Source organism: Trichechus manatus, unplaced genomic scaffold (genome assembly GCF_000243295.1).
Source record: "Trichechus manatus latirostris isolate Lorelei unplaced genomic scaffold, TriManLat1.0 scaffold00149, whole genome shotgun sequence".
In the NCBI taxonomy this organism is placed as follows: domain Eukaryota; kingdom Metazoa; phylum Chordata; class Mammalia; order Sirenia; family Trichechidae; genus Trichechus; species Trichechus manatus.
Genome location: NW_004444085.1, coordinates 6,041,419 through 6,056,925, shown reverse-complemented (window position 1 = coordinate 6,056,925; position 15,507 = coordinate 6,041,419). Strand labels below are relative to the sequence as shown.

The 15,507-nt window shown below is 42.7% G+C and overlaps 1 protein-coding gene across 1 annotated transcript in view; it reads right to left on the bottom strand.

The window, feature by feature from the left end:
- Positions 1-1,807, bottom strand: part of VIPR2 (vasoactive intestinal peptide receptor 2) — a 293,628-nt gene extending 291,821 nt beyond the window's left edge. Inside the window, exon 1 of the mRNA XM_004385888.1 lies at positions 1,745-1,807. Within this exon, the coding sequence (XP_004385945.1) occupies positions 1,745-1,807 (63 nt within the window). The remainder of the gene's footprint in view (positions 1-1,744) is intronic.
- Positions 1,808-15,507: the final 13,700 nt, after the last annotated feature.

Below are 15,507 nucleotides of genomic sequence, written 5' to 3'. Positions count from 1 at the left end.
AAAGTAGTAAGTAAAGAGAATCATGCTTTTGGGTATATTCTGCCTATATTTAGTTATTCTATTTAAATAGGTCAATTAGAATTCACCAGAAATAAAAGTTCCTAACAAAATTAAGTGAAGAAAGTTAATGCTAGATATTTTTCAATCTTAACGCCCATCTCAAAAAAAAAAAAAAAAAAAAAAACCCCAAGGCTTCTTGTCGTTTGTTTCTTCTAGTTCATTACTGTACAACTACCAACTGTAGAAACTTCTGGTTTCAAGCAGGTTGTTTTTGATATATAAGAAGTCAATGACTTAAATTTCAGAAGTAGGGAAATTATACTGACTTAAAAAGACAAATAATCTTTTGTTAAGATTTTAAAAAGTACTCTAATAGCTGACACTGCTGTGATAGGCAAAGCAACGGCATGTTTTGGGAGCTCTAAGAAATTAAAGCTATATTAACCATAATAATTCCTGGTAGTTCTAACAAACTAGCTCATTCAAAGCATTAACAGCAATATCACAGTTCTTACTTTCACAGCATTTCTATGAAGGAAAAAAGGCTGGAGTTTGGCAAGGGTGAAGGGTAGGGGGTCGGTTCATGTGCTCCTGAAAGCTGAAACATCATCAGCAATTACAACAGTCCCTAAATAACTCCATCGTGGGTTGCACAATCGTAAGAGAGGATATGGACCAAAGACAGTCAGTGACTTAGTTGGGATATACACATACAAAATATATGCGTACACATGCACACTCTATTTTCAGTCTATGAGAGAGGAAAGAAAGAAAATAACGTTCAAACAACTATTTTTTAAAGGTCTTCAAATAAAAGGAAAAATTCTTGAGAACTAAATAATGTATTAATGGGCTCATTTAACAAACTTCTGTTCAATTATTTATCTTTTCCTCTTGTCCTCTTAAATGGAAGACAAAAAAATGAAGGCAGAATATTTCCAAAGGGAAATTATAAACTAGGACTTTCTTTAGCCACCCCACATCCGAGTCTGACACATACTGAAACAAAAACCAGTAATAAGTATGACCTCGGGGGAAAGATGTGGCAGCCTGTTTCGGTAAGGATTACAGCCTTGGAAACCTTACGGGGCAGTTCTACCCTGTCCTACAGGGTCGCTATGAGTCGGAATTCGACTCCATGGCAATGGGTTTTAATAAGTATGAGGAGGTGGGAAGAAGTATTTAAAGACAAAGCAAACTCCAATTTCCCTCTGAAACGTGAAGCCTGTGCAGGTGACCTCAGCCCTTTCCTCCCTCCGGGAAGTCCCCAGCGATGGATTTCACAGCCCAGGGACTATTGGGCCTGGCCCGCCATACACCTCCCAGAATAAATGACCAAGAAGTGTTTTATCTTCTTAAAGCGTGTCGAAAAGCAAATTAGATCTTCTTTCTAACAAACCAAGGGCGATGGGAAGGGGAGAGGGGCTAATGCATCTTCCCAGTCCCAGAGTCTTAAAACCTGGCCAGATATACGAGGAGCTGAGGAAGGTCTTGAACTCCATATGGGAACAAGTGCACCTCTCCCGACTCCCGGGCGGGCGCGCCTCTGGCCCTGGGGCCCGCAAACGGCTCTGCCAGACCGCCGCCACTCGTGTGCTCTGCTTTCTTCCGGACTCAGTTTGCGCGGCTCCCATACCAGACCGCGGGCAAAGAAACAACAAGCTGGCTGGGGAAGAATGCTCTTCTCTTTGGAGAGGAGGGAAACTAGGGACGAGAGGGTGGCAGGCCCGTAGGGTGCACTCACGGAGGCGAGCAGCAAGCCGCAGCAAGTCAGCAGCGCGGGGGCTCGCAGCGTCGACGCCCTCATTCCGCGGGCGGGCGTCCGGGGCGCGGCGGGTTCAGCCAGACGCGGGCCACCCCGTACCCACCGTCTTCTTTCGGAGGGCGTCGGCCTCCGCGGGCAGGAACATGGGCCGGACAGGGCAGGTGCGGAGCGAACCCTCTCTCCCGCCCGGCGCCCTCGCACGGCCCACACCCCGCGGCCCGAGGCTCCGGCGGTCAGAGCGCCGTGGGCGCCGCAGCAGCTGCCGCCGGAGCAGCTGCACCCACGTGGGCCCGGGAACCGCGCGCTTCCCGCGCTGACCGCGTTCGGCGCTCAGCGCTTTCAGCCCGCTGGGCGCCTCCCTCCGCCCGGGCGCCTGCGCCTGCCCCCTCCTTTAGCGGCGGGCGGAGCAAGGAGGGGATGCGCCCAGGTGGGCTTCGGACGCCCAGTGTCCTGGCCAACTGCAAGTGGTTAGAAATCCGCCAAAGCGCAGCCTAAGTGAGTCACTCAGATGAGGGGAGGGCACCCCGCCGGCGCGCTTCGGGGCAAATCGCAATGGTTTTGCATCTACCTGTGCCCTCCCTATTAAGTAATAACAACCAAAGAAGTCTAAGAAAGCTGCTAGAACCCGAGGTAGGGTGGGTGGACTGCTTTTGAAGCCAGTGTCTTTTGGGTTGGGGCAACTGAAAATTATAAAGTCTATTTTGGTGGGTGCGAGGGAGGGCACAGACTCGGGAACAGCCTCAAAATGAGAAGAAAGAAGAAAAGAAATCCGACTGAATAGAAAGCTCTAGAGAAAATTGGACATGGGGTGGACACGGGTCCCAGTCCCAGGTCTGCGGGTGATCATTGGCCCTGCGTTTGTAAAACGGGAAGTCATACTCTTACCGCAAACTCACAGCCTCCGGTAAATGCGTGCACCCGCATGGGGTGTGATCACTGGAGGATGAGACCCACCCCTTCACATACACACATAAATACACTTGGCCATGGTACCTGTAAATCAAACTGTGCTGCCTCCAGAAGTTTCTGATAAAGGGAGTGTTTCCTGAAGCTTAGGAATTGCAACTTGTCACGTTTGAACATCCGAAAGAATTAGTTTAGCATAATAGCTAGTTGTCACCCAGCAAATAGCAAAGCACTGTGAAATGAGAAATAAAACAGATAATTGTTTTAACTTTTGATTTGAAAATAATTTCAAATTTAGACAAAAGTTAGAATAAGAATAGTACAAAGAACACCTTTTTACCCTTTATCTGAATTCAGCTATTAACATTTTACCTCATTTGCTTTATTATTTACATTTTCTTTATCTCTCTCTCTCTGTGTGTGTGTGTGTATGTGTGTGTGCGTGTGTATGTATATGCAAAGAGAGAGAGAGATCCCCTGGGTGGTGGTGCAAATGGTTGGTTACTAACTGAAAGGTTGACTGTTCAAACCAACCCAGAAGAAGAAGGGCCTGGTGATCTGTTTCTGAAAGTCACAGCCATAAAAACTGTATGCAGCACGGTTATACTCTGCAACACATGGGGTCACCATGAGTCCGAATGTGCTTCCTTAAGAATAGGGGTCTTCTCTCACATAACCACAGTACAATTATCAATTTCCATAATTTTAACATTGACAAAGTATTTTATCTAATCTGCCATACTTACACCAACTTGTCAATTGACTCAAACATGTCCTTCCGAACATTTTTCTCCCTCCAGTACAGTGCAAGGCCCAGTTGAGGGTCAAGGGTTGCATTTAGTTGTCCTGGCTCTTTAGCCTGGAACATTTCCACTGCCTTCCATTGTCTTTTATGACATTGACATTTTTGAAGAATGCAGTCCCTCTCTCACCCTCCCATGCCCCACCCCCTGCATGTTTTTACTAGAATGTTTCTGATTTTGGAAATTGTCTCATGTTTTCTCATGGGTAGATTCAGGTTATGCTGCATATATGATGCTCTGTCCTCCTCTGGGCATCACATCTGGGGTGCACAGTGTTCATCAACTCTCGTTGACAATGTTAATTTTGATCACTTGGCCAAGGTGTGGTCAGATTTTTCCCCTTGTAACTAATAAGAAATCTGTGAGGAGACACTTTAAGATCCTGTAAATAGCCTGCCTCAGGTACATTTTCCCTCTATAGCATCCATTGATAATTCTTGCCAGAGCAAATGTTGACTGTGATGGTTGCAAAATGATGGTTTTTCACCTCTAGCACTATCTTCATATTGATACAGTCAGCCCTTAACATTCTACTGTTGGCAAGAGACCTTCCTTCTCCCCTATCATCCATTTGTCTATCTGCCTGTCTGTCTATCTATCTTTTATATGGACACATGAACTCTAAATTTCTTCTAATGTCTTATAACTCAAAATATAATTATTTTGGTGTTTAAATTGCCCCAACTTTGACGAGTAGATGTTTATGCTGACTCTTGTGTCCTTGTGACATGCTCCAATTGTGTACTTATATTTTTTATACCTTTCTTATTTTCTATCATAAGAAGGTATTCTAGGCTCCTCTGGCACCTACTGTGCACCAGCTCTGGAATTAGCTATATCTCCAAGGAGTCCTGGCTCTATACCTAATTCCACTATTAGAAACCAAGATATGGACTCCAAGTATGCAACTCAGGACACAGAAGCTTATTGACTCAGGGTCCAATCTGACAATTTTTTTTTTTTTCTCACAATATGACCCCGGGCAAGTAAATAACTCCTTTGAGCTCTTTGCTCATTTGTAAATTGGGAATGATGATACCTGCTCTTCCAATTCAGAGGGTCGCTGTAAGAATCAAAATAATGCATACAGAAATGCTTTGTTGAGAGCCTACACTAAAAAAAAATTATTGCATTGGGTACAGTAAGAAATCCAATGATGGGTAACACACAAGGCCTCTTTCTCTATAGTTCACAGTCCAGTGGAAGGGGATGTATGACACGGATACATAATTGTGACATGTGTGACAATAATAATATATGGGGAAATGGAACAAGGAGAAATTAATTTTTCCTGAGATGATCAGGACAGGACTTGAGGAGGAGTGAAAATCTAATTTGACTGGAAGAATGGTTATGACTGACAAGGATGGAAGATGGGAGAACTTTTCAATCCAATGAAATACTTTGAATAGAGGTACTGAGGAACAAAGAACATGCTGAGAGTATCAGAGCAAGAAATACAACCAACTTTAGAGGACTGAAGAGCCTGAAGGACATTTTTATCCAATGGAGGGAAAAAAACCAGTATTGTACAAGAGGCAAAATTTAACACCCTACAAAGTAGAATGCACAGCAAATGGGTTCTTTATATTCTATGACTGTCTTAACCTTGTTCTGAATCCTCCATTCTCATTGATGTTGGGAATGACTAGTACTTACATTCACCAATAAGGTAGCTCAGTCCCTTATGGGTAAATGTCCAGTCTTTCAGGCTTTATTTTCCACTTCCCTTCCCCATAGCCAACAATGCGTTTGGGTACAGGTGGAAGCTTACGCACCCTCAAGGCTGTGAAGAGAGGGGCTCAATTTACTGTGCCAAACTCTGCTGGTGTCTGATGTAGTGCGGCTGGGCAGCTCTTGTTTCTGGACCTCCGGTGCTGGCCCTGCTAATGTGTAAGCAGCCCCCTGATGGTGTACTGTGCTAACATGCCCTGCTGAGGCCTGTGGTCCCTGCCTTGGGCTCTAGTCACAAGGGCCACACCAAGGCCTCTTCTGACCACAGCTCTCCCTCTGCACCTCCACCCCCTACATTCCTAGGTACTCTGGGGTGGGTACAGGGCTCTGTGGGGCAGTCTTCTGCTGTTCCTCTCCACCCACCTAGACACCCTCTCTGCCATCACCTGCCTATCACCAGAATGGCACCATGCTTCCCTGGCATTTGCCACACTTTGCCATACCAACAAATTACTCCCGAAAATTAGCCAGTAAAAACCCTGTGGATCACAACAGAGTATCATCTGATGTAGTGCTGGAAGATAAGCCCCCCAGGTTGGAAAGCACTATACAATTGCCTCAACAACGGACTCAAACATGCCAACAGTCATGAAGATGGTGCAGGACCAAACATACCTCAGAGATATTGCTGGTTCAGTTCCAGACCACGGCAGTAAAGCAAATATTACAATAAAGCAAGTCACATAAATTTTTTATTTCCCAGTGCGTATAGAAGTTATACTTACACTATACTGTAGTCTATTAAGTGTACAATAGCATTGTGTTTAAAAAAACAATGTACATACCTTAATTAAAAATACTTTATTGCTAAAAAATGCTAACCATCGTCTGAGCCTTCAGTGAGTTTTAATCTTTTTGCTGGTGGGGTGTCTTGCTTCGATGTTGATGGCTACTGACTGATCAGGGTGGTGGTTGCTAAAGGTTGGGGTGGCTGTGGCAATTTCTTAAAATAAAATAGTAATGAAGTTTGCCACATCAATTGAATCTTCCTTTCATGAAAGATTTCTCTGTAGCATGTGATGCTGTTTGATATCATTTTACCCACACTAGAACTTCTTTCAAAATTGGAGTCAATCCTCTCAAACTCTGTTTTATCAACTAAGTTTATGTAAATCCTTTGGTGTCATTTCAACAATGTTCACAGCGTCTTCACCAGGAGTAGATTCCACCTCAAGAAACCACTTTCTTTGCTCATCCGTAAGAAGCAACTCCTCATCCACTAAAGTTTTATCATGAGAGTACAGCAATTCAGTCACATCTTCAGGCTCTACTTCTAATTCTAGTTGTCTTGCTATTTCCACCACATCTACAATTACTTCTTCCATTGAAGTCTTGAACCCCTCAAAGTCATCCATGAGGGTTGGAATCAACTTCTTCCAAACTCCTCTTAATGTTGATATTTTGACATCCTCCCATGAATTACAAATGTTCTTAATGGCATCTAGAATGGTGAATCCTTTCCAGAAGGTTTTCTATTTACTTTGCTCAGATCCATCAGAGGAATCACTATCTCTGGCAGCTATAGCCTTAAGAAATGTATTTCGTAAATAATAAGACTTGAAAGTCAAAATTACTCCTTGCTCCATGGGCAGCAGAATGGATATTGTGTTAGCAGGCATGAAAACAACATTAATCTCCTTGTACATCTCCATCAGAGCTCTTGGGTGACCAGGTGCATTGTCAATGAGCAGTAATATTTTTTTCTGAGCAGTAGGTCTCAACTGTGGGCTTAAAATATTCAGTAAACCATGTTGTAAATAGATTTGTGGTCATCTAGGCTTTGTTTTTCCATTTATAGAGCACAGGCAGAGTAGATTTAGCATAATTCTTAGGCTGTAGAGTCAAATTTCTCATATGTGCTTGGCCTACTTCTCAAGATTATGATGAAGATAAAATCAAATACCAGCCCTAGACAGCCTTCACAAACATTTTTTTTTTAAGTATACAAATGTGAAATGTTGCTTGGGGATGTACCCTCTCCCCACTCCTGCTGCCTAGCCACAGCACTTGGCTCTGTGCTGCCCAGATGGACACCGACACACTGCCACAGAGCCCTGGTCCTCCGGATGGAGCATCTACATTTCAGGCTACACATCTGCCCTGTGAAGTTGCCAACCCTCCTGTTTTCAACCATAATCAGTACATTGAATGAGACAGAGAGCGAACAGACAGCAAACCTACTGTTTACAACCTGCTTTTCCCAACTCTAAAGAACCCCGAGCAGTCCTTGGCACTTTACTGGTAATAGTCTCTTTTAAACAAAAACAAAGCACTTGCTGTGGGGTCGATTTTGACTCATGACAACCCCATGTGTGTCAGAGTAGAACTGTGCTCCCTGGGTTTTTCAATGGCTGGTTTTTCAGAAGTAGATTTCCAGGCCTTTTTTCCAAGGTGCCTCTGGGTGGGCTTGAACCTCTAACCTTTCAGTTAGCAGCCAAGTGTGTTAACCATTTGCACCACCCAGGGGCTCAGTCTCTTTTAACACATATTAAAAAGCACTGGCCAATAGGATGACAAAACTCTCAATCTTTTAATTTAAAATGTTTCCTCTGTTGATGGTCTAGTGCCTCTCTTTGAAATGTGGGGATCCTTGACCATGACTGTGTTGGCCTTTGGGTCCCCTGTTGAAGCTGTGATACAACTAGCCAGTGACCTTCAACATTCTGTTATGTAACTCTCAGCTAAGCTGGAGCCAGAGGGCCTTTGGAAACATCTGGAAGAGAGACCTATGCCTCAGGGCTTCTCTAGATGAAAGGAAGAAAAGGGATGGTGTGCAAGATGCATCTGAAAGGTTGTTTTTAAAAGAAAAACCAGAGATGGGGTGGAACGTAGTCGAATATTTTAGAAATGTTTCTTCTCCCTGGTGAGGAGCTGTGCATGGATGGGGACAGAGGTAGGTGATGGTCTCTCCTCTATTCTTGCTCTACGTCCTCTGTCACTTCACCACTGCTGTCTTGGGCTCCTGCAGGGTCAGAGGAAGGAGTGGTGAGGATCAAAAAGCCCTTACTTTTCTGGTACAGTGCAGGTGCCCTCTGGTGTGACAGACACCAAATAGTGCTTCTATGAGTTCGTCAGAGGCGCCCTTCACTCCCTGATTCAACATTGCTGGAGACCTCTCAGCTCTAGCTCCATCCATGCACAGGGTGCCTCTGTAAGTTGCCCACTCATGATGCCTGGAGCTCCTTGGCTTCCAGAAATCTTCCCTCCTGTTGGGATCACCATCCCTCATCAAGTGGTCCTCTAGGGGGAAACACTTTAAAGGTGATCCCATAGGGTTCCCTTCCGTGGGGTCCACATCTGGCTAATGAAGATATAAATCCCTCTTTGCTTGGGCAAGTTTGGGAAGCAGGCTGTTGCCAACAAAGCCGTCTGTCTTTCCAGGCTCTGCAGACTAGGGCAGCCAGCCAGCCTCAGTCTCTCACCTTCAGACTTTTCAGGCGTGAGTCAGATGCTATTCCTGCACTCCTGAGAGGATACATGCCAAGCTCCCTGGATGGCTCTTGACACCTCTTCACTTGATTTGAGTGAGGGCAAGGCATTCGTCTATTCTTCCTTTGGAGTCCCTAGGTGGTACTAACAGGTAATACGCTGGGCTGCTGACAGAAAGGTTGGAGATTTGAGTCCACCCAGAGGTGTCTCAGAAGAAAGTCCTGGCAATCTATTTCCAAAAAATCAGCTACTGAAAACCTTGTGGGGAACAGTTCTACTCTAACAGACATGGGGTCACCATGAATCAGAGTTGACTGGAAGGCAACTGGTTATCCTCCTTTATGGAGAAAGGAAAATGCATCACACAGTGATTCTCTCTCTCTCATTACTGGTTCCCTCCCATCCTTAGAGAACTCTTAACCTTTCCTAACATAGCCTGGAGGTAGACTGTAGGCTAACCTTCACCCAGTTGGGGTCACCCTCCTGGCAAATCCTCTGTTGTTGGTCTAGTGCCTCTCTTTGAAATGTGGGGATCCTTGACCATGACTGTGTTGGCCTTTGGGCCCCCTGTCGAAGCTGTGATACAACTAGCCAGTGACCTTCAACTTTCTGTTATGTAACTCGCAGCTAAGCTGAGGCCAGAGGGCCTTCAGAAACATCTGGAAGAGAGACCTATGTCTCAGGGCTTCTCTAGATGAAAGGAAAAAAAAGGAAGGTGTATAAGATGCATCTGAAAGGTTGTTTTTAAAAGAAACACCAGGGATGGGGTGGAATGTAGTCGGATATTTTAGTAATTATTACTTTTCAAAGTAATTTCCAGAGTATAAATCAGATGGACTCCAACCTTTACTCAATATTTGGTTAAATTTAAGGAGAACTGATCAACTGACTAACTGACCAGCAGATTAAATGATAGAGCAATGGTGAGATTTGCTGCACCCTTTTAAAACCACGAACGTCTGAGTAGTTATCATGTTGATATTTTATATGCAGGCCGATAAATCCAAACTAGGAGGCTGCCAGTTAACATCTTGGAGAGCATAGTGACCTCAAATGAGTGATGCCTTTAACATCTGGATTTGCCCCTAGAGTTTTCATTCCATCTCCTAAATGAAACTAAGGATCTGATGCTCAGTCTAGTATTTATTTATTTTAGTAATAGAGATGAATTTTCCCTGTGTGAAATATACTCCTTCGCCCTGCTCTTCCTATGGCATTAGCTAAAATTTGAGATGTCATTGAGAGTCATTTATAGTGATTTTTCTCTTGGAGACAATAATTTACAGAGCTGGCAATAGAAAAAGTAATTGAGTTTGAGTTGCCATTAGCTCTTTTTCAGCCTCCTTTCTCCACTCCACCTTTGCTTTTGGCCAGGCATGCAGTAAGCACTCAATAAACGTAAGCTAGTACTAGTGTTTTTGTTGCTTCTGGTAATGTTATAACATTACTGTTGTATCTCCAATAAGGGTGCTGTTTATTCTCTGTTTTCTCATTTCCTGCTCAATGTCTTCCACTGTGGACCAACCTCGCCTGGCTCTTTCCTAAAATGAACATTTTCTAACCCTCAGTCTCTCAGAAAAACTTTACCATTCCCTGTCCTCTTCCCAAACATTCCTGTACTGGGCAAGCTTTGATCAACAAAGTATTACACACTAAGCTGTTGAGTAATCAGGGTTGGTTTAATGTGGCAAGTCACCCAGCTGACTTTTTGTTTGTTTGTTTGTTTCTTGCTTTTTATATCAGCTTCCTGATTTAATCCAAAGAAGTGAGCAAAGAAAAAAATTTTAACACAAATGAAGGAGTCTTTGGAGACAGGGAAACTCTGGCTTATCATGAGACAACAGCCTATTTGGCCCTCATTAGGATAACCTTACTAACATGTTAAACTTTAAATATTTTACCTTGATGTAGGTAGCAACAAGTTTTAGTTAATCTCCCTTACTAATCAACCTACCCATATCCAACACAGCTTTTGCTGAAAAGTAACAATTTCAATTTTTAATCTTAATAACTATTTGCCATCGAGTCAACTCTGACTCATTGCGGTTCCATGTGTGTCAGAGAAGAACTGTGCTCCATAAGATTTTCTATCTTTTTTTCCTAAATTTTATTTATTTTCTCGTTGTCGTTGAGAATATACACAATGAAACATACCCCAATTCAGCAGTTTCTACATTACGTTCTTCAAATTGTGCAACCATTCTCCCCTTCCTTTTCTGAGTTGTTCCTTCCCATTAATATAAACTCACTGCTCCCTAAGGTTCCTATCCAATCTTTCAAGTTTTTGTTATCAATTTGATCCCATATAGACAGTTCTTAAAAGAGCATAATGCCCAAGGCAGATCTTTTACTAGTTAAGCTAAACTATTGTTCAGTTTTAGGAAGACTTCGGGGGATATATTTGGTTTAAAGTTTAAAGATTACCTCAGGGCATTAGTTTCAGGAGTTCATCCAGCCTCCATGGCCCCAGAAAGTCTATGAGAATTTGAAATTCTGTTTTGCATTTTTCCCCTTTTAATCAAGATTCTTCTATGAAATCTTTTATCAAAATGTTCAGTAATAGTAGCTGGGTACCTTCCAGTTCTTCTGGCCTCATGGCAAAGGAGACAGTTGTTCATGGAGGCAATTAGCCACACATTCCATATACTCCTCGTATTCCTGACTCTCTTTCTTCCTCTGTTACTCCAGGTGAATACAGACCAGTTGTTGTGCCTTGGATAGCAGCTCGCAAGCTTGTAAGACCCCAGGCCCTATAAAACAAACTAGGAGATAGAACAAGAGCACTAAACATATTAGCCCAATTAACTGGGATGCCCTATTTTCAATGGATGAATTTTTGAAAGTAGATCACCAGGCCTTTCTTCTGAGGCATCTCTGTGTGGGTTTGAACCACCAACCTTTCAGTTAGCAGCCAAGCACTTCATTGTTTGCGCCACCCAGGGACTCTTTAAGCTTAATAGCTACATAATAATTTCTAGGCGGACTAGATCTCCTCTATCTCCTTCATTTTACAAATAAGAGGGATGGGACAGGGAAAGGAACATTGGACTAGGAGGCAGACAACTGATCACTCACTCACAGTGTGCTGGCTAGCAAGTTACTTTATCTCTTGGGGCTTGGGTTTCCTCATCAATACAACAAGGGACTTTGACCTTGGTTTTTTCCCTCTTGTTGAATAAGTGGGAGTCCCTGAAAAGCAATCTCTTCCTAAAATACTCATCTAAGCCAGAAGCTCCTACACACGAAGCCAAAAGTAAATGCTTCCGAATTTCCTGTGGGTGGATTGACACGCATAATCAGGATTTATGATTTTATTTTCCAGACAGAAGAAATTCTGGTCTCTTAACGTTTGAAGATTTTTAGTTCAGGAATTCAGGGGAACCTTGGTTTATTCCAGAGTTGATTGCATGCACAATTTTGAAGTAGGTCATTGTGACTTCTAGCTCTTCTTTCCTTGCTTTTTCCTTTCAGAGCTCTCCAGGCCCCATGTGAACGCTTGGCTGCCCAAGGACCCTCAATGCACTGAAGGTTGTCCCTAGAAGGAACCCCAGGGTGCACTCCACACTTTCCCTCTCCCTTCTCTGGGTGCCCTGTTAAAACTTACATGCTCTGTGTCTTATTTCCTTAGAAATCGTAACCAGCTTGCTAAGTCTGCAAAACTAGTCATCATCAAGGTACAAACATTTGAGAGTGACTTAATATCATAATTTCTGATTGAATCTCAATTGGCATTGGTCATAAAGATTTACAATTTTCTCTGCCTCATTTTTACCATCTCCAAAAATCTAATATCTCAGGGGAATTTAGTTGTAAACAAGCTGTGGCTGTTTTTAAAATACGATCACAAATTCTTTACTATTCTTCCCATTGAGAGTTGAGGTCTAGGACCCTAATATATGGCATAAATACAATATAAATCATAACTAACAATGCACAAGCACCAGAAGATACACTAGATAACTGGGAGCTTCTAAAAATTAAACATTATGCTCATCAAAAGACTTCACCAAAAGAGTAAAAAGACGATCTCCAACTGGGAAAAAAAAATTTGACTATGACTTATCTGACGAGGGTTTAATCCTAAAACCTACAAAATATTTCAACACCTCAACAACAAAAAGACAAATAATCCAATTAAAAATGGGCAAAGGTTATGAACAGACCCTTCATCAAAGAAGACATTCAGACAGCTAACAGACACATGAGGAAATGCTCGTGATCATTAGCCATTAGAGAAATGCAAATCAAAACTATAATGAGATACCATCTCACTGGCATTAATCAAAAAACAGAAAATAACAAATGTTGGAGAGGTTGCGGAGAGATTGGAACTCTTATGTACTTCTGGTGGGAATGTAAAATGGTACAACTACCGTGGAAAACGATATGACACCTTAAAAAGCTAGAAATAGAAATACCATATGATCCAGCAATGCCATTCCTAGGAATATGTGCTAGAGGAATAAGAGCCGTCACGCAAATAGGCATATGCACTCCCATGTTCATTGCAGCATCATTCACAATAGCAAAAAGATGGAAACAACCTAAATGTCCATCAACAGATGAATGGGTAAACAAATTATGGTGCATACACACAATGGAATACTATGCAAAGATAAAGAACAATGATGAATGCCCGAAACATCTCACAACACGGATAAATCTGGAGGACATTATACTGAATGAAATAAGTCAATCACAAAAGGACAAATATTGTGTGAAACCACTATTATAAAAACTCAAGAAAAGGTTTACACACAGAAAGAAACAATCTTTAATGGTTACGAGGGAGGGAAGGGCTTGGGAGGAGAAATGGCTAACTAGATAGTAGATAAGTGTTAACTTTGGTGCAGGGAGAAACAGCACACTGTAAGGGGGGAATCAGCACAATTTGACCAAGGCAAAGTCATAGAAGCTTCCTAGACACATCTAAACTCCTTGAGGGACCAAGTTACTGGGGCTGAGAGCTGGAGACCATGGTCTCTGGGGACATCTAGGTCAACTGGCATAACACAGTTCATAAAGAAAATGTTCTACATCCTACTTTGGTGAGTAGTGTCTGAGGTCTTAAAAAGCTTGTGAGTGGCCATCTAAGAAACACCTATTTGTTCCATCCTGTCCAGAGCAAAGGAGAATGAAGAAAACCAAAGACACGAGGAAAATAATACTCCAAAGGTCTCATGCATCACGTGAACCACAGCCTCCACCAGCCTGAGGCCAGAAGAAATAGACAGTGCCCGGCTACCACTACCAATGGCTCTGACGGAGATCACAACAGAGGGTCCCGGACAGAGTGAGAGAAAAATGTAGAACAAAATTCAAATTCACAAAAAAAGACCAGGCTTACTGGTCTGACAGAGATTGGATGAACCCCTGAGACTATGGCCTCCGGACATCCTGGTAACTCATATCTGAAGCCACTCCCAAAGTCCTTCAGCCAAAAGATTAGACAGGTCTATAAAACAAAAATTAACACATGTGAGGAACGTGCTTCTTAGTTCAGTCAAGTATACAAGAACAAATGGGCAACGCCTACCCAAAAGCAAAGACAAGAAGGCAGGAAGGGACAGGAAAACTGGATGAATGGACACTGAGAACCCAGGGTGTAAAGGGAAAGGGGGAGAGTACTGATATATTGTGGAGATTGCAATCAATGTCACAAAACAATTTGTGTATAAATTTTTGAATGAGAAACCAATTTGTGCTGTAAACTTTCACCTAAAGCACAATAAATTTTTTTTATAATGTAAAAACAAACAAACAAAAAAGAGTTGAGGTTTATGTCCGTTCCGCTTTAATCTGAGCAGGCTGGTGACTGCTTTGACCAGTAGAATTTAATCAAAATGACTCTATGAGAACTCTAAGGCAAAGTTATAAAATGCCATGTAGCTTCTGCCTGGCTCCCTTGGAGTGTTCCTGCTCCCCCTTAGGAAGTTCCTTCAGAGACATTCCCTCTTGGAATCAAGCTACCATACTGTGAGAAGCTCAAGCCATCAGAAAAGATCCCCTAGCCAATAGTCTTAGTCTTTGTGTCATCCCAGCCCAGGTGCCAAGAGAATGAAGAAGGCTCCAGATGATTGCAGTCCCTGGTCTTTCAAGTCAACCCCAGAGGTCTGAGTCTTCCTAGCTCTGGTCCCAGACAAGATAGAGCAGAGATGAATCATACCTGCTGGGCCCTGCCCGAACTCCTAAGCCACAGAAATACAGAGCAGAATAAAGTGGTTATTTTTTACATTATTAAGTTTGGGGTTGTTTGTTACTCGCAAAAATAACTGAAATATAAGCCCAAACTTAAATCTTGGGTAATGCAAGCTAATTTTTTATAAAGCAAATGTCCTCCTTAAATTTAACCATTTAGTAAAATTTTAGATTCCTTAAAGGAAGACTATCCGTCATTTCTCACAAGATCATTGATTCCTGGAGTCTAAGAAGGATCACTGGATAATAAATTCTACTTACTCACCATACTTTCCTCCATGTATAACCTAAATTATCATGGTTCTGTCAAGAACTATGAAGGGTCTGAGATTTTCCCCTCCCTGCAAACTAATGACTAGCATGTTGAAATTTCATGGATGCTGTCAGAAGACTTGAGAATCCTGGGTCAAAGATTAAGGACAATTTTTATTACTCACATCAATAACAGTAACCAGGGTATCAGCATTGTGCTGTTTCCCTGAACCCCAATTCCCACATGGTGACATGACAAGGGTCAAGTGACCTCTGTTCATGCAGTGGGGTGCATTAGAGGAGGTGAACCTTGAGCTTACAGAACCCAAATACTTAGGCCAGAGTGAGACATTATCTTTATTAAGCTGAGAAGTAAATAAACTTACCCTTTCTCCAGAGGGAGACAGTATCTCTAACTTC